Source organism: Lytechinus variegatus, chromosome 4 (assembly GCF_018143015.1).
Source record: "Lytechinus variegatus isolate NC3 chromosome 4, Lvar_3.0, whole genome shotgun sequence".
NCBI classification, from domain to species: Eukaryota; Metazoa; Echinodermata; class Echinoidea; order Temnopleuroida; family Toxopneustidae; genus Lytechinus; species Lytechinus variegatus.
Genome location: NC_054743.1, coordinates 64,353,898 through 64,377,315, shown reverse-complemented (window position 1 = coordinate 64,377,315; position 23,418 = coordinate 64,353,898). Strand labels below are relative to the sequence as shown.

The 23,418-nt window shown below is 39.4% G+C and overlaps 3 protein-coding genes across 4 annotated transcripts; all 3 read left to right on the top strand.

The window, feature by feature from the left end:
- Positions 1 to 253: 253 nt before the first annotated feature.
- LOC121414525 (tubulin alpha-1 chain-like) lies at positions 254 to 5,008 on the top strand. Its single transcript, XM_041607734.1, has 3 exons — positions 254 to 364; positions 2,310 to 2,532; positions 3,503 to 5,008. Exons 1-3 carry the CDS (start codon positions 362 to 364, stop codon positions 4,630 to 4,632), a joined length of 1,356 nt encoding a protein of 451 aa, XP_041463668.1. The 5' UTR covers positions 254 to 361; the 3' UTR covers positions 4,633 to 5,008.
- A 6,799-nt stretch (positions 5,009 to 11,807) lies between these two features.
- Positions 11,808 to 15,277, top strand: LOC121414524 (tubulin alpha-1 chain-like). The gene is made up of 3 exons (XM_041607733.1): positions 11,808 to 11,942; positions 13,060 to 13,282; positions 13,935 to 15,277. The coding sequence occupies exons 1-3, from the start codon at positions 11,940 to 11,942 to the stop codon at positions 15,065 to 15,067; spliced, it is 1,359 nt and encodes a 452-aa protein (XP_041463667.1). The 5' UTR covers positions 11,808 to 11,939; the 3' UTR covers positions 15,068 to 15,277.
- A 2,691-nt stretch (positions 15,278 to 17,968) lies between these two features.
- LOC121414523 (tubulin alpha-1 chain-like) lies at positions 17,969 to 23,406 on the top strand. 2 transcript variants are annotated; one of them, XM_041607732.1, is made up of 3 exons: positions 17,969 to 17,984; positions 21,261 to 21,483; positions 22,256 to 23,406. In XM_041607732.1, exons 2-3 carry the CDS (start codon positions 21,363 to 21,365, stop codon positions 23,389 to 23,391), a joined length of 1,257 nt encoding a protein of 418 aa, XP_041463666.1. In that variant the 5' UTR covers positions 17,969 to 17,984; positions 21,261 to 21,362; the 3' UTR covers positions 23,392 to 23,406. The 2 variants fall into 2 exon arrangements, with proteins under 2 accessions (XP_041463666.1, XP_041463665.1); XM_041607731.1 differs by lacking the exon at positions 17,969 to 17,984 and adding an exon at positions 18,861 to 19,007.
- The last annotated feature ends 12 nt before the right edge of the window (positions 23,407 to 23,418 follow it).

The window sequence follows — 23,418 nt, the reverse complement described above, 5'->3', positions numbered from 1 at the left end:
TTCAAACTAATCCCATTCAGCACGTTCAGTTACCGTATACCCCAGAACCATGCTAAGTGGGTGTGGGGTTGAAAAAAAATCACTGTTTCCTAGTGATTGCTACAAAATACATTGTTTTCATGGTTACTTACGTCTACAGATTATCCCCGATTACTCAAGTGTGCACCTAGTTTATACAGTATGTCCACTGGGGGGTGAATCTCTGGGCAGTGAAGTATCAAACTCTATTCAGATATTTCCTATAACCCAAAGGTAATTTTCAAAGCCAGTTTAAAGTCCGATAGAGCCTCATACGCATCACACGTCAAGGTTATCGTTTGAATCTTCAAGAAGTTTGGAATCTTACTAAACACATCTCAACATGGTAAGTCAATGGTTCTGTTTTGATTTGTAATTTTCTACATATTAATTTGTAACATTTCACCGTATCTTTTCGTCGTAACAATGTTGGATTTAATGAAAGAATTGGGATTAGCACTGCAAAAGTGGATGTGGCCCTTATGCATCGGCATCAGTTGTGACGTATTCATGATATTATTTCCTCACGTTGCATCTATCGATGACAAGTTTGGAGAAATGGAGACTCTTCCATGTAGAGGAGGCATAATGGGGAGGGTGCTCTTTACCTGGAGACGGGGGGTTAGAACATCACCTTTTTATCCTTTTTCTCTCCCTTGTCATTAATATACATCTTGTTAATATTTCATTTTGTAATTGTTGAAACCATAAGTATTAATTTCCAGTATCTTTGAAGTTTGATGTATAATTTGTATAATTATATGAGATATGGATTTATTGTATAATTCAAAATCGTGTTTCAAATAATTTGTAAAACTTGTTTATGGAATGTGTATTTTGATTTGAGAGAATACAATAAAAACATACTTTAAAAAATAAAAAAATAGATATTCTAGATCATCATTATTTGTTTTAAAGAATAGATACTGAGTTCAGTCCAAATTGATGTTACGCCCTAGTCGCCCTGCTATATACTATATATATATATATATATATATATATATATATATATATATAATTTCATTTTAAGTTTACATTTACTGCCAGTCACAAAATATGACGAATTACATATCAAATTAAAGCGTAAAGTATGTAGAGGGCAATGCTATTCTTTAGTGATCATAAATATCAATGGCAATAAATAAAAAAAAAATTGTTATATAAACGCCTCTCACCTTTATACGAAGCCGGAATCTACAGGTCGTTCGAGGGTTTAAATCCGTCCCACAAAGCCTCACAATGAAAAACACAGAAAATTGCTGAACAAGAGCATGCATGATGAAATAGAACAAGAGCATGCATGATGAAATGTTAAGATAAAACTACATGTTAACACAATTCAATGAATTTGATGTATTCAAAATGAGTTTTAAATAGGCCAACCAACTCTGTAATAAACATTTTTACACGGGCCGTGTCGGTGTCCTCTATCGAATTCTATCATCCAAAATATATATTTTTTTCTCTAAAAAAAAGGCAAAGAATCTCACCATCAGTCAGTCCTGTCAGACTAAAGGAAGCAGTCACAATTACAATAAATATACAACGTGAATCTGTTCAGTTTTCTGCCATCAAAATATGACGATATCTGGGATTTTTCTGGTTAGTTAAGATTCTAGTTAGGAAGCCTTTCGTGAAGCGGGTTTAGTAGGATTGGTACTAACTCCGTGGTTGGTGGATAAAGATATGACTAACTTGTCCAGGAGTTGAGAAACGGGGTCCCTTATTCATTGATTTTTCGTGTGGGATGTGCGGGTGTGTTTTTCTGTATTATGTTTCTTAAATTTCGGGGAATTTTTGAAGGGGGGGGGTGACCAAAGCAAAATAACATGGTATTTTTTTACACGGTTTATTTTGAGGCCTCCATCACTTTCAAGCTCCAAGCTTAAGATGGAGTTCTCCCACATTTCTATATATATATATATGTATATGTTCAGTAATTAACGAAAATGTATATATAGATATAATTTTCACAGTACAGTTGATGTTTTATGATGATTTATGTACATTATTCATTATGTTTACAAAAATATTTGTCTATTATGTAATATTGAAAAAAAATATACTTGTATAAACTTTGTTTTTGTTTTGAAATGTGGAAATAAAATAAATCAAATAAAATCAAATGCGGATGAATGCTGAAGTCCCTCAGTCGCCGCGGAACCACGACCCCTGTCTTGGAACAGAGAATTCTTATTAAACATGTACAATTCGTTAGGCGAAAAATATTATGTAGTACAATATTGTTGACCTTTCCTTAATTATCATTTTTGAAATTTATTTTACTATAGCGTGAATGTATCTCTATCCACGTCGGCCAAGCCGGAGTCCAGATCGGTAATGCCTGCTGGGAGTTGTACTGCCTTGAGCACGGCATTCAGCCTGATGGTCAGATGCCCTCAGACAAGACCATCGGAGGTGGTGATGACTCCTTCAACACCTTCTTCAGTGAGACTGGAGCTGGGAAGCATGTCCCCCGTGCCGTATTCGTCGATCTCGAACCAACCGTAGTCGGTGAGTAGTAAGTAGCCTTAGCCAGGCCCAAGGTGATGAACAGACTTCTTAAATCAATTTTTTTTTTTCATTCTCTATAAAAAAAAACAAGTTAGATTTAGATTTATTTATTTCCGTTCAACAGAATTTTCAAAATATAATCAAAGTAACAATACATATTCACTATAATGACATTTCGTAACAAATGTTAAAAATAAATTAAACAACTAAAGTGTGTTGCAATTATTTTATCTATGAAAAGAATGTATAAATGAACAGACGGACTTGCCAAGAAAAGCAAAGCTTATATAGAAGGCAAGTCCCTAAACTTATTTTCAATACTAATTATAATCAAATTATATTTACAACTACATACAAAAATGGAGACGGACACGGAAGACAAGCTTGAAACAAGTAAACGAGTAGGTTTGTGTGAAAAGTTAGTAATATTATCGATGTGTACACTGGTATAAATCCCTGGGAATATTGGTGGGATATATCCCCCATATTTTCGGAAAGGCAGGGGTGACCTGTACAATTATATCCCCTACTTTTCAGACCACAAAAAATGTTTCTTTTAATCATGAAAATGGTAATACTAATCTTAATGCGTAGATTCATCTTTAAATGCTCTTTAAGGGCTTAATGTTCCAAATTGCTGTCTAAGCACTCGCGTGAAGGGGGGGGGGGTGGGGAGTAGATTGTACAAGTGTAACCCTATACCTCACGCTTTAACTCAAAGTCAGAAGAGGGTTGGACTCCCCCCAAACTTCACGACCAAAAAAATACTCCAAGAAGAGCAAACTTAAGGAATGATGTTGAAATAATATTATTTCTTAACATTCTTTCAAAATCACAAAGGTATTTTTTGAAAGGGGGGGGGGGGAATTTGCCCCATACGCAACGTCTGCCCTCAAAATTATTGGCTCATTACTCCACTGGTAATGATGGATTATTAAAAAGACAAATGCTCAACTTTTTTTCTATATAGATGAGGTTCGAACCGGTACCTACCGTCAGCTCTTCCACCCTGAGCAGCTGATCACCGGCAAGGAGGACGCTGCCAACAACTACGCCCGTGGTCATTACACGGTCGGGAAGGAACTAATTGACCAAGTTCTGGATCGCATCAGGAAGCTGGCTGACCAGTGCACAGGTCTCCAGGGATTCCTCATCTTCCACAGCTTCGGTGGTGGAACTGGCTCAGGGTTCTCATCCTTGCTTATGGAACGTCTCTCCGTCGACTACGGAAAGAAGTCCAAACTGGAGTTTGCCATCTATCCCGCTCCTCAGGTCTCTACCGCTGTCGTCGAGCCTTACAACTCTGTCCTAACCACCCATACTACTCTAGAGCACTCTGATTGTGCCTTTATGGTCGACAACGAGGCCATCTACGATATTTGCCGTCGTAACTTAGACATCGAGCGACCTACCTACACCAACCTGAACCGTCTCATCGGCCAGATCGTCTCGTCCATAACGGCTTCTCTGCGATTCGATGGCGCCCTTAACGTCGATCTTACCGAGTTCCAGACTAACTTGGTGCCTTACCCACGTATCCATTTCCCTCTTGCCGTCTATGCCCCAGTCATTTCTGCTGAGAAGGCATACCACGAGCAGTTGACGGTTTCCGAGATCACTAACGCCTGTTTCGAACCCGCCAACCAGATGGTCAAATGCGATCCTCGCCACGGCAAGTACATGGCCTGCTGCCTCCTATTCCGTGGTGATGTCGTTCCCAAGGATGTCAACGCCGCCATCGCTACCATCAAGACCAAGCGTACCATCCAGTTCGTCGACTGGTGTCCAACTGGCTTCAAGGTCGGTATCAACTACCAGCCACCCACCGTCGTCCCTGGTGGTGATCTTGCTAAGGTCCAGCGTGCCGTTTGCATGTTGAGCAACACCACCGCCATCGCCGAGGCCTGGGCCCGTCTCGACCACAAGTTCGATCTGATGTACGCCAAGCGTGCCTTCGTCCATTGGTACGTCGGAGAGGGTATGGAGGAAGGAGAATTTTCCGAGGCCCGTGAAGATATGGCTGCTCTCGAGAAGGACTATGAAGAAGTCGGTGTAGATTCCGTCGACGAAGAGGGAGAGGAGGAAGATGACGAATATTAAAAGTTGCACTGTCTGGTTGAAGAGAGGAATATGGGGGGGGGGGGTAGCAGTTATTCGCATAACCACATGCTTTGAATAATTTATTTCATGCAATTCACCAATTCATCTCTGCTCTAGCAGGACTATACAAATAGATTAATATTCCGGAAAAGGTAAATATTTAATAAAAAAAATATGAACGGGCTAACAACAAAGGCCATGGGGTGGTTTACTTTGTGATAGTCTGAATTAGCAACAAAAGAATAATGTAAGAGGACAAGAGATACGAAAAAGAATGAGAATTCAAGAAAGAAAAGCATGAAATAAATAAGGGTATTGGGAAGAGGACAGTTTGTGGAACTGCATAATGTTATATATCTATATATCTTTATAAAAAGGTGAAAAATTCTCCTTGTAGGTCGATCATCTGGAATGAATTCCGTGGTTTCGCTATACATTTCTTATGGTGGTAGATCATGTTGATCGCCTAATGATATATAATTCCCATTTTCAGGAAGCAATTGATTTTCTGGCTTCATCAGATGGCTCCATACAGAATCGGCACCAGGAAATTAAATTCTAAAATGCAATATATCATTGTATCAGCAATAAATGAATTGTACTTACTCTCACAAAGGCGTCGGAATCCTATTGCTGTCGCTATGCTGTTGTTAAGGAAGAATGAAACGATGATGGTTGTGATGATGATGATGATGGTGGTGATTGCGATTGGTGATGGTGACTGGTGATGGTAGTAATGGCGGTGGTGGTGATGATAACGGTTATTTCTAATGCCAAATCTTCCAGTTACCAACTCGTCTACTAATTGGCCTACAATCAGTTCGTCCACTATCCACATGGTCTAATCGCCATTTCTTCCACTCACCATCTCCCTCTAATAACCAGTTGGTCCAATTGCCATTTAGTCCATACCCCCATTTGGTCGAAGTTGGACTAAGTGTTAATTGGGCGAAATGAATTAAAAGAAAATGGGTATCGGACCATGGACTACTACAACTAGTTACAGGACAAAATAGTCATACTGACGAACTGGTGATTAGACGTAGTGATTATTGGATCAAATGGTTATTGGACCAAATGACTGTTATAGACGAAATGTTGATGGACAGAGTGGCATTAGACTTCATGAAGGTAGACCATGTTATGAGTGGACAAGTTGGCAATAGACGAATCGGCAATTTCCCATGACGGTGATGACGAAGACTGTGATGACGACGATGATGATGATGATGTCGACGATGATGATGATGTGATGGTGATGGTGACGATGGTAGTGGTGGTGATGATGATATTGGTGATGATGATTATTGATGATGTCGTTCTGGTTGGTTATGTTGATATTATAATAAGCATGATAATATTGATAAGATGATTGATAACGTTGATTGTGATTGCGATTATGAATAATGATAAGGATGATGTCCTGACGGTCACGATAATTATGATGATGATGATGATTTCGACGATGCCAATGACGTCATGCAGCGACGAAAAAGATGATGATGACAACAGTTATTATGGATATGGTGTTCATTTGTATTATTAATTCAATGTCATAGACGAACTGGTGATTAGACGTAGTGATTATTGGATCAAATGGTTATTGGACCAAATGACTGTTATAGACGAAATGTTATTGGACGGAATGGCATTAGTCTTTATAAAGGTAGACCATTTTATGAGTGGACAAGTTGGCAATAGACGAATTGGCAATTTTCCATGACTGTGATGACGACGACGATGATGATGATGTCGACGATGATGATGTCGACGATGATGATGATGTGATGGTGATGGTGACGATGGTAGTGGTGGTGATGATGATATTGATGATGATGATTATATTGATGATGTCGTTCTGGTTGGTTATTTTGATATTATAATAAGCATGATAAAATTGATAAGATGATTGATAACGTTGATTGTGATTGCGATTATGATTAATGATAAGGATGATGTCCCGACGGTCACGATAATGATTATTATGATGATGACTTCGACGATGCCAATGACGTCATGCAGCGACGAAAAGGATGATGGCGACAGTCATTATGGATATGGTGTTCATGGGTGTTCATTTGTATTATTAATTCAATGTCAAGATATGCACGGTCGTTAAAAAAGGGAGGAGGGGAAGGTCGTACTGTACAATACAAAGAAGAGAGATCTACCAATAATGGGAAAGAGGGGAAGGGGGGGGGGGTGTCATTTGAGGTCCAATCATGTGCAAAGTATCTAATTGTCTATTGTGACATGACATTCGCTCCGGTCTTAATATCTCGAGGGCATTGGGTTTAGAGTTAGGATTGTGATAGTTTGGTTCAGAATAATATGAATAATGTAAAGAAAATGATTATGGTTTATTTAGTTCTGAAGGTTAGGTTTTGTATTACTTTTAGGCTTAATGTGCAGATTTTCCATCGGAGCATTTGTCGCCGGACCAAATGTCATGAAACCAATCACATACCACGACGACCAAGCGCAGCGAGTGTGCACTCTTTTGTGGTAGACATGTTATTACATAACCAAAAGACGGTAAATGCCCATTAATTATTAGGGGAAATTCACCCTGACGAAAAGTTTATCGTAAAAAAGCAGGAATTTAGACATGAGTGAAGGTTTGAGCAAAATCCATCAAAGATTTTAGAATGTTAATATCTTGATTTGTGACGTCATATACTAGCAGCTTCCCCATATCGTTTAGTTAAAAATCAATGAAATGCTAATTTCTCAAAATAAATGAAAATGGCTTTTACTGTATTGTACCTAGAATATACCAAAATACATTCACACCCGTTCCTGAAGAAATGTGTTTTTTTCAGTAAAGAACAATTAAATTAATGCATTTTGTATTACATAACACATAGGCGTCACAAATCAAAAACTAAAAATTCGAATGAATTTTTTAAATCTTGATGGATTTTCCTCAAACCTTCACTAATAATTTTTATAATTGTTTTTCTGATATTTTTACAACAAACTTTATGTCACGGTGAACTTTTCCTTTAATTCCCAAACCCGATTTTTTTTCTCGCTTTTTGAGGAATTAGTACTGATGGGCGATTTTTCCATCTTTCGGACAAAAAAATAAAATAACATTTTTCTTGATTAATAGTGATGCTCTATAGTAATACCAGAAGGGGAACAAGAAGCAAGACTTAACTTGACTCGATTACATTTTTTTTCAATTCAATTCAATTCGGTTTATTATGAAAGACATTGTAAAACAGTCCGAAGACTGACACATACAAAGTTAACAGAAAAAAAGAAAAATACATTGAATTATATACCTACGAATTAACAAAATATAATAAGAACATAATAGTAAGATTAAATATTGCACTCGAGGTTCAGAAATATAATTAAGGGGATAATGCTATGTAAGGAGAAAATAGAATGATCGATAAAAACACACAAAAATATTGGGATATGTATTATGTTGATCGATTTCAATGTAAACTGAGGGGGGGGGGGACTTGTAAATTATGAAAAAGGAGGTGAAGGGAAGAAAACAATGTCATACTTTTACACACAAATTACATACAGACATTGAGTTCAATGGCATATAAAAGAGGCACATATCACAGAGCAGCATTCAATAATGCTGTGACATGAGGGATAGTTGAGTTCTTGTATCTCTGAGTTCTGCATCGCGGTAAGTCCAGAAGATGTGCATTACGCAGGGCCGAACTGTGTCGCGAAACAGATTGACGTGTGGGGGGTAACATGTCTCGATGGCGGTGAGATTTGAGAAGACCAAGTCCAAAACTCAAGATGAGATCCTTTCTGCGTTCACATAATGAAGAGAGGCCAAAAAGAGTGAGTTGTTGAGAGTATGAAAGAGATGACGGATACAAAATCATACGAAGAGCTCGTTTTTGGAGTCTTTCAATTTCGTCACTTTGTGTTTTAGTGATTGCAGATCCCCAAACCGGAACACCAAACTCCAACAGTGGACGAATGTACACTTTGTAGATATTTACGAGATCATGCTTATCAACACCAAATTTCTTTAGAATGCAGAGGATATACAGTCTTCTTGAAGAGCGTGAAATCATGTGTTGGACTTGATCATCCCACTTGAGATCCGAACGAATCATCACACCAAGAAGGGTTAACGAGTTGACACGTTCCAAGTGAACATCCTTGATTGTGATGTCTAGCTGGGGTGGAGGGACCTTCAGGAAGGACACTTGCATGACTTTGCACTTTTCGGGTTTAGGCGTAACGTCATTTGAGATGCACCATTGACTCAGCAAATTAACATGGTCCTGCATGGAGCTTTGCTGGTTCTTTGGTAAAACCTCCACAACGCTTAAGTCGTCTACATACTTCCATCGATACCTTGTACTTATAGCAGCATCATTGACGAGTACAAGGAAGAGGATAGGCCCAAGTTTCGTACCCTGGGGCACTCCGCAAGAGAGACGCAGATGACTAGATGAGTATCCCTGATGTCGAACCATTTGATAACGCTCCGACAAAAAACTACAGACGGTAGGTAAAACAGAAGCATCTACTCCCAGATTGATCAGCTTTTCAATAACCTTGGTGTGATTGACAAGGTCAAAGGCCTTTGTGAAATCAATTGTACAAATGTTGGCGTAACATCCACTGCGTTCCAAACTCCTGTAGATGAGATCCAGCATATCTACAAGATAATGATTGATTGAGCTTCCTTTCATATTGCCATATTGAGAAGGATCAATGTGAGGCCTGAGATCAGTCATTAACCAGTCTGCCAGAAAGCTCTCAAATAATCTCGACAGGACAGAGGTGATCGAGATTGGACGAAGCTGGTCAAGGCAGGTGACTCGTTGAGTTTTAGGAACAGCGCAAACCGATGCACACTTCCATTTCGCAGGGAAATAACCGACTTTCAGGCATTCATTGAATATCTTGGTCAACGGTCCTGAAATTTCCAATGCGAATTCCTTGAATATCCTTCCTTGTCAGCTGAGGCGTCACTGAAAATTTCATCTCAGTCTAACGTGAACAAAATGGAATTCGTTCCTGATGTACTGGTCTATTAGACCAGTTGTAGTTACTTCGTGGACAATTTTGGTCAAATGACCTTTCATTTCTTTCTTTATGATAGGCAGATTTCAAAGCAAGATATTACGTAAGCTTGCCTTACATAGCAGGAGAAGAAATTGAATAGCCCAGGTGACTAGATTAGCACACAAATGAACACTTTATGAAGGTATTTGTTGCATTCCTACTTTGAATGCATATCATAGCATGTTGCACAATGTACTTGGTAAAATGTGAAATACCAGTTGTTCGTGGACGCATTGTTGTTTTTTGTGGATGTAAAGGAAAACCACTATTCAAAAGAATATATGAATAATCAAGACATCAAAGTTGGTGCTTATCTCAGATTTTAAACCACCAAGACACTTTAGTACAAATGACATTCCTCTGATCATGCGTAGAATCTTTTGATCATGCGCAGTTGGACATTGGCGTATCTACGACAAACGGCACCCGAGGCAAGCGCTAAAATCGCGCCCCTTTCAATGTGTAGTATATATTAAACTTTGTGAACTTTGTCCAGTCAAAATAACAATGCGAGTGTGAATATTTTTCAATATTAAGACGCTAAGACTAAACATTCTAAGTTTTTGTGTGTTTTTTGTAATCATAAACATGATGCGTTTTTTTTACTAAAAACTTATTGATATTCAGACTTGAAAAAAAAAACATGTAAAGAGGCCATTTTTAGGAAATCATATTGATGATAGGTTTCTCGGTCAATAAATCGACCTAATACGAGGGATAAGCTAATTTTTTAATGTTTAGATCTTAAGACTGAATAACCTAAGCAATTTTTGTAATCATTAGGGAGAAGTAATCGAAAGATTCGTAGCTAAAGCAAAATATGGAAGGGGGGTTAACGAATATGTAGGAATTCATGAAAAGCATACGTATCTCTTCAGCGTAAATGCGAGCGCGAACCGGCACGAATATTCATCTCTGGGTAAACGTCATGCAAGATTCATTATCTAAATGTGTTGGAAACTGCATTAAAACATACAGTATAGAACGGGGGTATTGGTCACACTCAGGTGTTTTCCTTTTTGTGCCTTTATTCCTTTGCTTTTTCTCTTCATTTTTTTGTTTGCTTTGCTTTTCTTTATTTGCATCTCTGAAAGTGGCGCTTGGTGCACGTGCCCCCCTGCCCCTAGTAGATACGTCACTGTAAGTAGGGTATCAATAAGAAGCTGAGTAGTTGCTTTTTCAAATTCTGGTATATTTGAAATGAAATATTCAACAATTTTTGAATATTTTCCCTCAAAATTTGGATTACCTTTTGTTGATAGGAATTATATGGCGCATTTGCCCGTGGGCTATTAAAGGTGTCAGGAGAATTTAAAGTGTCTCTCGGTAGCAACATTGTCATCATTTTCAAGGGATTCTATGAAAAATACAATTTAAGCGATGTTCGATGATCTTCGTCTTTCCATTTCAATTTTCTGCCTGTATATTGCATTTCCCCTTCTTCATATTACACGGTGAACCGTAAACCAATCAATGTTATATCACGAAAAGTGCAAAGGAATAATCATGTCAATAGATGACTTCAATCTGCCCCACCCCCGGCAAGTACACGTTATTCACCGTCTCATTCCTACCATCATAAACATCACCATTCAGAGTCCATTTGTCTTGTTTCTAGCGCAAGGCTGTGGATTCCATTGGGTTAGATAATTAATGCGGGATCTAGGCTATTTGTAAATTGCAATCCATACAATTTGGAAAGGGGAATTTTCTCAAAATTCCATCTCCATAAATCATGATAATCGAACCACACGTTGATGACATATTTCAGAGCTTTCAATTCATTTCAAACGATAATGGTTAGCTCAACGTTGCGTTGCCCACAGCAACCGTGTACACAGTCATCCGTCACGAGGTTTGCATTTCAAATGGACAAAAGAATTGAGCATACCGGTGGTGATTTTCGATCGATCGCACAATAGGCAAACGTTAGGCGAGGACTGATGAATGGGAAGCCATAGACCCCCCTCCCTTCCTCCTCCTCTTTCACCCTCTTGCAACAAAAGACAAAGGGAAATCGCCTCGCGACCGTTGAGAGGCGCCAACCGTTAGCCAATCACAGGCCGTTGTTTGGTTGCTAGCTGGTATCGGGGAGGGAATTGTATAAATTGAGAGGTCCCGTTTGGCAAATCACCATTCATAACCTGCTTCAGACACATCGCACGTCAGCGGCACTAGTGAATTGTGACTTTCAAGTCAACTTTCATCTCTCTTTTTCGACAACATCCCAACTCAAATACCTCAATATGGTAAGTTTCATTAATATGCTTTCATGTCTGATTTTAGTTAGTTTATAGTATGTGGAGTTTTATCGCATTAGATGTCAAGTAATGTAGCATGCTGTTGGAAGAAATACAGCCAATGCGAATGACAAATGAATGAGGAGATATGTAATTCAGAATGAGTCAGATTTTTTTCTTCTGAACTTTATGCTCAGTATTCCTTAAACATGATTAACTTTCGCATGCTCAATAAATTCATTTTAATTATTTATATAAATGTATGTTTATTTTTCTCAACCCCTTGCTACGATTAGCGTAGCGTAGTGTGGGACACGAATTTCAAGGGGACAGGAATAGCGTTATCGCTTATGTTGGAATAAAACATGGAATGACAATCGCAGCGAAATGTTGCAGACATTTGTATGTCCGCCAATCGTGAAAATATGATGTGGAATAATCTAAATTCATGATGATCATGTAGTTGACAGTAAAGGGGATGTGAATGTCTCGTCCTTATTTGAATATTAATACCAGAAGCTGGTGTACGAATGATGAGAGTTGAGACCTCTTGGTTTCAATCAAACGTTCGGGTACATGTGATCTTTGGGCCAGCGCGTTCAAGCAAACACAGAACAGAATAAAGTTTGCGTGGATTTAATGCTTATTTTAAAGAGTTAAGAAAATTACACGTGCTTGCAACTTCCAGCAATTTCGCCCATATGTCATGGTGTGCCCCGACTCAGATTATTTGGCTCATTACTTTTTAATTAGTAATTAATAGCGTTTTTTTTTACTTAGTATCTTTAGTCCAATCTGCAAGTTATGTCACGTTTTGCCATTTAAGGGGAAATATACTAGAAAATTGTCCTGTTTAAAATGACCTTGGATGAATTAGTTTTTTACATTAATCTTCAAATTTCTTATTTTCTTTCATTTTAGATCGAATGATTAAAATAAATTTGGAAAGAAAACGAGAATATTGAAAAATAAAGTCGAGGGGTCTTTACATCAGAGAAGCACAATGCCCGACAATCATAACACAAGTTTTTACCAAAAGCTATTCAATTGAATTACGAAATTGATATACCCCCAGTAGATGAAACATTTAATATCATATTTACAAATATGTTTCCTTGTATTACAGCGTGAATGTATCTCTATCCACGTCGGCCAAGCCGGAGTCCAGATCGGTAACGCCTGCTGGGAGTTGTACTGCCTTGAGCATGGCATCCAGCCTGATGGTCAGATGCCCTCAGACAAGACCATCGGAGGTGGTGATGACTCCTTCAACACCTTCTTCAGTGAGACTGGAGCTGGCAAGCACGTCCCCCGTGCCGTATTCGTCGATCTCGAACCAACCGTAGTCGGTGAGCAACAATTGTAATCAATCATTTTATAGGGCGTAACAAACATCACGTCAATGCCATGAATTAAAGAACGATGTTTTCAAAGGACCTATATTCCAAATTAAGTGTACTCGCCAATTTGTACTTAAGAAGTGAACTATTCAACAAAATAATTAAATAATGTTTACAGGAATAATGGAGCATATAGGCATACCCTTTAATAGACCAGCTAAATGCTTTTCAGTGAGTAAACTATCGCCAAGTACTACCTGGCCAGTTCATTTACCTGGGTTTAGTGCAACACACTACAATTTTGATGAATGAAATTAACGCTGGAAGATTTATTACTTCATATTCATGTTTACTGTACTGTAGTAACTGTACAATACATTGTTGAAGCAAAACCCTATTTCTTTGTGTTAGAAATATTCACAATGTATTTTTCTGGCACCCAAGTGAATTAGGGCTCAAAACATAATTCTGCCCCCAATTTACAAAGTGTCATGTAAAGAGGAGACAATTCTTAAATCGGAGATAAGATGCAAAGTTACTTTAGGTTCATGGGAATTATGTGATTTCGAAAATGTGTTTTGAAAAATAAGAGACGACTGAGTTGACAAATTTAATAATTGTAAATTAATGAAAACGATTTTTTCGTCTTTTCTTTTTTTAGATGAGGTTCGTACAGGAACATACCGACAGCTCTTCCACCCTGAGCAGCTGATCACCGGCAAGGAGGATGCTGCCAACAACTACGCCCGTGGTCACTACACCGTCGGAAAGGAACTGATCGATATTGTGCTCGACAGGATCAGGAAGCTGGCTGACCAGTGCACAGGTCTCCAGGGATTCCTCATCTTCCACAGCTTCGGTGGTGGCACCGGCTCTGGCTTCACCTCCCTGCTCATGGAGCGTCTTTCAGTTGACTACGGAAAGAAGTCCAAGCTGGAGTTTGCCATCTACCCAGCACCTCAGGTATCTACCGCCGTCGTCGAGCCTTACAACTCAATCCTCACTACTCACACCACCCTCGAGCACTCCGACTGTGCCTTCATGGTCGACAACGAGGCCATCTACGATATCTGCCGTCGTAACCTCGACATCGAGCGACCTACCTACACCAACCTGAACCGTCTCATCGGCCAGATCGTCTCCTCCATCACCGCTTCTCTGCGGTTCGATGGTGCCCTCAACGTCGATCTTACCGAGTTCCAGACTAACTTGGTGCCCTACCCACGTATCCATTTCCCTCTTGCCGTCTATGCCCCAGTCATATCTGCTGAGAAGGCATACCACGAGCAGTTGACCGTTGCCGAGATCACTAATGCTTGCTTCGAGCCCGCCAACCAGATGGTGAAGTGTGACCCTCGTCATGGCAAATACATGGCCTGCTGTCTCCTGTACCGTGGTGATGTCGTCCCCAAGGATGTCAACGCCGCCATTGCTACCATCAAGACCAAGCGTACCATTCAGTTTGTCGACTGGTGTCCAACTGGCTTCAAGGTCGGTATCAACTACCAGCCACCAACCGTTGTCCCTGGCGGTGATCTTGCTAAGGTACAGCGTGCCGTTTGCATGTTGAGCAACACCACCGCCATCGCCGAGGCCTGGGCTCGTCTCGACCACAAGTTCGATCTGATGTACGCCAAGCGTGCTTTCGTCCATTGGTACGTCGGAGAAGGTATGGAGGAAGGAGAGTTCTCCGAGGCTCGTGAAGATTTGGCTGCTCTCGAGAAGGACTACGAAGAAGTCGGCACTGACTCCGTCGACGCAGAGGGAGAAGAAGAAGAAGGCGACGAGTATTAAAAACTTTCAATTTGACGAACAATGAACCCAACCTTTCAGAAATCATCGGCAAAAACATCCTTGAAAAGATCACGATATTCTAACAATACCTTAATCGAATTTCCGTCCACTTGCTCGCGACTTTCAGAGGGAAAGTAAAATTATTCTCATAACACAAAACGGTAATATCTCCACAGAATGAGATCATTAAGATTAAATCATGATCAACCTAACATTTTCCTCATCTTGTTATAGTATTTTTTTGTTTTGCGTTGTCTTTGAGGTGTCTTTCTTTGTGGGGTGTGTTCAGAATGAGTTTGTGTTGTAGCGAGTGTCCGCAATTTGGGAAGGAAAACTGCAATTTTGTACATTTAATAAAATTAAATTTTGCTTACAAATGTAAATACAGGATTTCATTAATTTTGGTGAGAGCGATACAGAGGTACAGATACTGCCCTACTTATAAGTTAGTGACATTTGAAAAATATTTTTCATTTAATCTATGTTTTCAAAATTTTGCCTCCGAAGAAGATTCTGTTAGGATCGAAAGGCCCCTTTTGACTCTCTTATTTTCAAAATATTATGATTTTATCTAGACCACATTCTACAGAAAAGTAATGAATCAGAAATGGGAAATGGCTGGTTACCCATCATGCTATTACATTTGAATTTATTTAAATTTTGGACAAATTTTACTCTTGTAGCAGGAAGTTGCACTATTGCTTTTTTTCAAAGTAGGGAGTGTATGTGTACGAAAGTGATGCTGGCTGTTAAAGACAAGAGGGAAATATGAGGAAGAAACGGTTGAAATGTGGAAAGGGATTGTGCTATGGAAAGTGAAAGAAGATGCGAGAGATACTTGTGATGAGAGATGAGGAGGCAGCTAACGGGAGGAGTGAGAGAAGGGTAATATGGAGACAGAGTGGAAGGGAGAGAGTGAAGGAGAGCTATCAAGGTTTCATAGGCGGAAATCTGACCCAAAAGGTAGGGGGGACCAGGGGCTGGAAAATTTGACAAGTTATCACCCAAAGTGTAAAAAAAATTGACAGCAAAAACAAAACAAAAAAAGTTCACCCCGAAATGTAAGGTCAATTAGTAAAAAATACATGCATTATTTTGATTGTGAATGATTTTTTTCTCCATCATAAAAGATCAGAAATAGGAGGGGATTTGATTTGTGCTCCCTACTATTTTTGGTGGGGGGGGGGGGGCACGTCCCCCTGTCCCCCTGGGATTTACGCCCATGCTAGGTTTGAGTGGGTTGCTTATACATGTTTTTTTATATATCCAATGAACTATATCCCCAATACAATCAATTTTATTCGATTCTAGCTACAAGCTATTGTATTCCATCATTCACATTTTTTTTAAACAACGTTCATATTAAGAATTAAACCCCGAGCGGTGGTTGGTAGGGGTGAGGGGCTACATGGGGTTCAATGTCATAATAATGTGTACATAAAACACGCCCCGTAAAAGCTATAAAAATGCCAAAATCGGGGGGGGGTACGATTTTCAAAGATATCCAATTGTGAAAATAATGTATTCATTATTCAGGGTGGGAAATCCAAGGAAAACGTGATTTTTTATGGGTTTATTTCAAATTCGTCCATATGCCAACTCGTCTACTATCATTTAGTCTACCACCAGTTTGTCCACTCACCATTTCGTCTAATAATCAATTGGTCCAATAGCCATTTATTTAGTCAATATACCACTTGGTCTAATTGGACTGAGGTTAATTGTGCAAAATGAATGGAAATGAATGGTAAAAATTGTGACTTATTCATATCCTCACTTTCGGGGGGGGGGGGGTTGATCACTGCAGATTAAAGGTACTGGATATTGTCGGTAGCGTAAAGAGAAAAAATTAGGGGGCAAACATCACGAAGGAAGCAAAAGTTCTCAAAAGATGAGAAATAGCGAACATTTTTGTTTAACCTTTTCGATACAATAATACTTTCTTTAGATTGTCATATACAGAAAATAATATATTTCACTCTCCCCCCTCCCTTTCCCCTTTAAAAAAAAAACTTTGGGGGCCATGACCCGGCCCTGCATGCATCTGTGGGCCACTGCTGATTGTGACAATCTTTGGAGAGAAATCCGGGCCAGGAATGTCGATATGTGATTACATGGTCAAGAAAAGTTTGTATACCAAACACCCTCTTTATACAATTTCTGTACGCCATCAATATCTTAATATAAATGCGCAGAAACCTAACATTTATTTCAAGAAAAACAAGGCCTATATGAGTTTCCATCCCTGTTTTGCATTCTGTAAGTATCGCGTCTATGATATTGTTAGTAGTATGAATCAATCCTTTATGCATTGCACACATTTGCAAACATGTTTTACATTATCTTTTATTTTTAAAATTTGTTTTATCTGCTCCATGACATTTGCTCCGCCGACAATTGCTCTGCCCTAAATTCAAAACACACTCATCGGATGCCCTACTTCAACCCTGGATACCTTACCCTAAACCTGATTATTAAACCCTATTGTATAACCCTTTATCTTAGACGAAATAAAGCCATGCAGGTGAGCAACTGTCGCCGGAGCAAATGTCTTGCCACGGTTTTTATCATTTGATTGAATAAAGAGAAATAAAAAATTAAAGGAAACGTTTCAACGTAAGCACCCCTACTCGTTGGAATACGCCCTAATTCATCACCGGGTTTGGATCCCCTGTAACCATGGTAACTGCCTCCAAATTCGTACCGGAACACACAATTGACAGAATGGGATTCACGTTTCCCTTGATAGCATTTTATAAAACATTTTTTTAGGGGGGGGGGGGGTCAGGCTCCCAAATCTATTCTATCCGGCATTCATCGAAGGGTTATTGTAAATCACATCGCCATGCCTGATAGAACAGAATGACTTGGGGCAGAAGATTAACAAGCCGATAACGATCCAGTATGCAGTACACAGGCATAGGATTATTAGAAAAATTGTTATTATGGTAAAATTTATGTTTTGAGTTATGAACCCTCCACAGAAAAGGGTAGAACAAATACAAAATATGATGATGATGATGATGGTGGTGGTGTTAGTAGTGGTTTTGGTGAAGATGATAATGTTGGTGGAGATGGTGATTGTGGACCAGGTGATGATGCTGCTGCTGCTGCTGATGATGATAATGGTGATGATGATGGTGATGTTGGTAGTGGTGATGGTACTGATGATGACGACTATGATGATGATGGTGATTCATGATGATGGTGGTGATGATGGCGATCATGATGGTGATGATGATGATGGTGGTGGTGGTGGCGATAATAGCTGATGTCGATGAACCGGATGGTCCCAATCGATCATCTCCATTGAATAATTACTAGGCCTATGGTAAAATTGTGCTAAAATCACAATTCATATATTTCCTCCGGTAAAGATTTTGATTCAAATTCTCCAAAAAGACAATTAAGGAGAGTATCGCAATCCTGGGATTTCAATATTTTCAAGAAGTCGTTGATATTTGTCAATTTGTGTTTTTTTTCTCTAATGTGCATCTTGTTTGTATTGTTTTGCTTTTACCATGGTCCAAGTATTTCGTGCAGTGCCGCAAAAAAATATAGAGCCACATTAAAAAAAAAAAAAAAGAATGTCACCTTCAGGACCTGTCAAAGAAGGTTTCTATAAAGATTACGAAATCCTTTTATTGTTCATGATTGCCGAATTCATCATCTGCATTCATGACTCCGAAACGAAAATCGAACGCCATAATGCCTTAGCACGGCTATAGCAACCAACTCAATGGCGTTCTTTGTGTTTACTATATAGGCAAGGTAAACAAAAGCATTTGCCATGTGTGCGAGTAGTAGTGTGTTGTAAATGCGTGTATCGCTTTTTGCATTGCTCTAGCCATTTTCGCAATTATTTCTCAACTTGCTGATAGACACATCGCACGTCAGAAGCATTTTGTGGAAATTGTGTACACCTTGATTTACCATCATGGTAAGTTTATATCTTTATTTTACATCTGACATTCTTCCATATGATATTCCATTATCATTGCACTTAAATTTACTGTATTATTTACTTTTCATTGAAGAACTGACAGAATTGACTTTTGCCATGATATAATACTACATGTACATGTAGTCTATAACGACATACGAAAATATTGTATTATTGTTTTATCACCTTCTCAAGTAGAATTGCGTTTTGTATCATTGATTTGACAGATATTCAACCACAACCTGGATATGGACAGAATGATGATTATAATGATATGTTGATGATGATGATAATAATAATAATAATGATGATGATAATGATAATAATAATATTGATAATATTAATGATAATGATAAAGATGTTAATAACAAAATTAATAATGAAATAATAATGAGGAGGAGGAGGATAATGCTGATGATGATGATGGTGGTGATGATGATGATGATAAATGTTACGTCGGTGAGATAATGAAAAAAATATAAATGATTTTAAGAACAAGAAATAACAAATCAAATAAAAACCATTACATCATCATTGATAAAAACATACCAATTGTAACTGTAATACAGTCCTGTATTTTCATGATAATTATTTCGCGATTATTATAGTCATGGAGGCCCAAACTAGGTAAATTTCCTACATGCATGTACAATCAAACTTTCAAGATTTATTATCATCATTTAAGGAGACTGCAATGATTTGTTCTATGTGCAGCCTATATTTTTTTTTACAAATTGTTTGATTGACGACATTACGCCTATATCTATAATAATATTTATAATAATACATATGATTTATATAGCGTCTTTTCCATTTTAATCAAATGATCAAGGCGCGTTAGAAGAGAGCAAAACATAAAAGTTAAGAGAACCAAGAGAAATTTAAAAAAAAGGGCAAATTCATACAAATGAGAACAAACGTCTGTCTCCGATTCGGCTTGTAGTAAGAGATTACTGAGACAGATCACTCCTTGGTATATTATATTGTCCATTAATAAACACATAATTAAAACCAATAAAAATGTCTGCAGTATTAGCGTATATGTTGCCGAATTAACAATATTAGCACAGAGGTTCGTATTACCGTGGAGGTATAGAGGTCTTTATATCTCCATGGTATTACTCAATACCCATTGCAACCACTATAACTCGCACTTCGATACGACGCTCGACAAACGTGATTGTTTTGGTTACCATGGGGATTGGAGTCTAACATTCTATTTCCGTGGTGTTACTTCATGTTTCCATGCACGGTCCTTGGGGATAATTTAATTGCCTGGCGTAGATGTATTTATTTGAAGAAGAAACTAACACAGAGATGCAAATGTAAATTATCATTTGCACCAATGCATTTCAGGAACATAAAATTCGCAGGAGAATGGTAAATGCATGAATCGACGAATGAATGAACTGGAATGATAAAACTAATATTTTTTCTCAAATTGGTAGTTCATTAATTGATAAAAATGTCAACACGAAATCGAATACGTTATCGTCTTCTAAGGTTTCGTCGGGAGAGCCTCAAATGATAGATAGCAGCTCCCGACAAATCATATAGTAAATTATGGATATTTGAAAAGAAGAGAAGATACCGGCCGCATTTCTCCTGTATTCTCCAACATCATCATCGAGATTTACACATTTATATGCATGGTGAAACGGTGCCGTAATAATCCACACAAAAAAAAATTGGGGGAGTCAAGAAAATAATGCGAGAGAGCAAACCTAGCAAGAGAAGCTAGAGAGCTACAATGATCTTTTCTATTTTTCAAAAATGTGATAAAAATCAAATTTTTGCGATTGATTTTGACATGATATTCAGACAAAGGTATCATAATACACCCATTTTTAATTTCTTTATTTTCTCTTTTTTACTTGACCATTAAGCTTTTAGGTCTCGCCGGTGCCCCCAAGCACAGGGTAGTAGTAGTAATAATAATAATAACTATAATAGGTATTTATATAGCACCATCTATTTAGAAATATTCTATTCCGAGGCGCGCTGTTATAATAATCATTATTATTACCCCGGCTTTAGCTCGAGCTGTCTTTCAGCGCATATGCATTCAAGGAATTGATAATCCCGCCAGGTATCTACTTACTTCACCTGGGTTGAGTACAGCACAATGCGAATGAATTTCTTGCTGAAGGAAATAACGCAAACAGACTAATCCACTGGGCCACAACGCTGACAGGTACGCAAATATATAAACATGTCACTGAATTAACTTTATTCCCTCTTTCAATACAGCGTGAATGTATCTCCATCCACGTCGGCCAAGCCGGAGTCCAGATCGGTAATGCCTGCTGGGAGTTGTACTGCCTTGAGCACGGCATCCAGCCTGATGGTCAGATGCCCTCGGACAAGACCATCGGAGGTGGTGATGACTCCTTCAACACCTTCTTCAGTGAGACTGGAGCCGGCAAGCACGTCCCGCGTGCCGTCTTCGTCGATCTCGAGCCAACTGTAGTCGGTAAATATACATATTCCACATTGAAACAATTAATTGCCTCCCTCTCTGATCTCCTGTGTCAAACGATGGACCTATAGGATCATGGTCAAACTGTTAAGTCTGTTTCTCCTTTTCCCTTGAAATTCATGCAGTTTGCCCTTGGTAAACTTAAACCATACAGATAGGGTATACCTATTGTCAACCCCGATTGTCAACTTATCCTATAACGATTTACTTATCCTGTTGTAAAATGTTAAGAAATACTTGCAATACTGTCGAATGTTTCTTTGGTATTTTCTTCAATACTGAGTTTGGTAGGTGGGCCTAAATCTATACTTAAGGGCGTTGCACCTAAGGGTGGTATCCTTTTTCGAGAAATGAATCTAAATTGAAGGGTACCTAAGATCCAGGTGTATATTTCACTATACCCCTATCCTACCTTGTTATTATTTTTGTATCATTTTATATATTTACGATTAAACATAGTAAAAAAAGATTGCAATAACTTGAAAACAATACCATAGGGAGTGTATGCCTCCCACCCCTTATCATAGCACCGCCTCTGGTTTTACAATGTTTAGTGTTCTGTAGACTAGTGTTCTGTGTGTTTTAGGAAGGGGACTGGTAAGTCATTGAGTGAGGGCTCTATAGAATATTTAGGGGTAGGGAAATCGAAAGGTTTGCTCATACAATGATTAATAGGGACTTAAAAATGGATTGATGAAAATTCCAATATAGAGTAGATTGCAATCATATCGACCATACAATTGATATTTTTTTTTTCATTTTTAAGATGAGGTCCGAACCGGTACATACCGTCAGCTCTTCCACCCTGAGCAGCTGATCACCGGCAAGGAGGATGCTGCCAACAACTACGCCCGTGGTCACTACACCGTCGGAAAAGAACTGATCGATATTGTCCTTGACAGGGTTAGGAAGCTGGCTGACCAGTGCACAGGTCTCCAGGGATTCCTCATCTTTCACAGCTTTGGTGGTGGCACCGGCTCTGGCTTCACTTCTCTGTTGATGGAGCGTCTTTCCGTCGACTACGGAAAGAAGTCGAAACTTGAGTTCGCCGTCTATCCCGCTCCACAGATCTCTACCGCTGTCGTCGAACCCTACAACTCCATCCTTACAACTCACACCACCCTGGAGCACTCCGACTGTGCCTTCATGGTCGACAACGAGGCCGTCTACGATATCTGCCGTCGTAATCTCGACATCGAGCGACCTACTTACACCAACCTTAACCGTCTCATGGCCCAGATCGTCTCTTCAATCACCGCTTCCCTGCGATTCGACGGCGCCCTCAATGTCGACCTTACCGAGTTCCAGACCAACTTGGTGCCCTATCCTCGTATCCACTTTCCTCTGGCTACCTATGCCCCAGTCATCTCTGCTGAGAAGGCCTACCACGAGCAGCTGACCGTTGCCGAGATCACTAATGCCTGCTTCGAGCCAGCCAATCAGATGGTAAAATGTGACCCTCGTCACGGCAAGTACATGGCCTGCTGTCTCCTGTACCGTGGTGACGTCGTCCCCAAGGACGTCAACGCCGCAATCGCTACCATCAAGACCAAGCGTACCATCCAGTTCGTCGACTGGTGTCCAACTGGCTTCAAAGTCGGTATCAACTACCAGCCACCCACCGTCGTCCCTGGTGGTGATCTTGCCAAGGTCCAGCGTGCGGTTTGCATGCTGAGCAACACTAGCGCCATTGCTGAAGCATGGGCCCGTCTCGACCACAAGTTCGATCTGATGTACGCCAAGCGTGCCTTCGTCCATTGGTACGTCGGAGAGGGCATGGAGGAAGGAGAGTTCTCTGAGGCTCGTGAGGATCTTGCTGCTCTCGAGAAGGACTTCGAGGAGGTCGGTGTCGACTCTTGCATGGAGGGAGAAGGTGAAGATGATGAACAGGATGAATATTAAAGTTATTCTCCCCTCTCTCTGAGCTCT

What these genes read in the sequence shown, in the direction of transcription:
- LOC121414525 (XM_041607734.1), top strand. An exon ending in TCTCGAACCAACCGTAGTCG is followed by an intron (nt 2,533 to 3,502) that starts GTGAGTAGTAAG and finishes TTTTCTATATAG; the next exon opens with ATGAGGTTCGAACCGGTACC.
- LOC121414524 (XM_041607733.1), top strand. An exon ending in TCTCGAACCAACCGTAGTCG is followed by an intron (nt 13,283 to 13,934) that starts GTGAGCAACAAT and finishes TTCTTTTTTTAG; the next exon opens with ATGAGGTTCGTACAGGAACA.
- LOC121414523 (XM_041607731.1), top strand. An exon ending in TCTCGAGCCAACTGTAGTCG is followed by an intron (nt 21,484 to 22,255) that starts GTAAATATACAT and finishes TTCATTTTTAAG; the next exon opens with ATGAGGTCCGAACCGGTACA.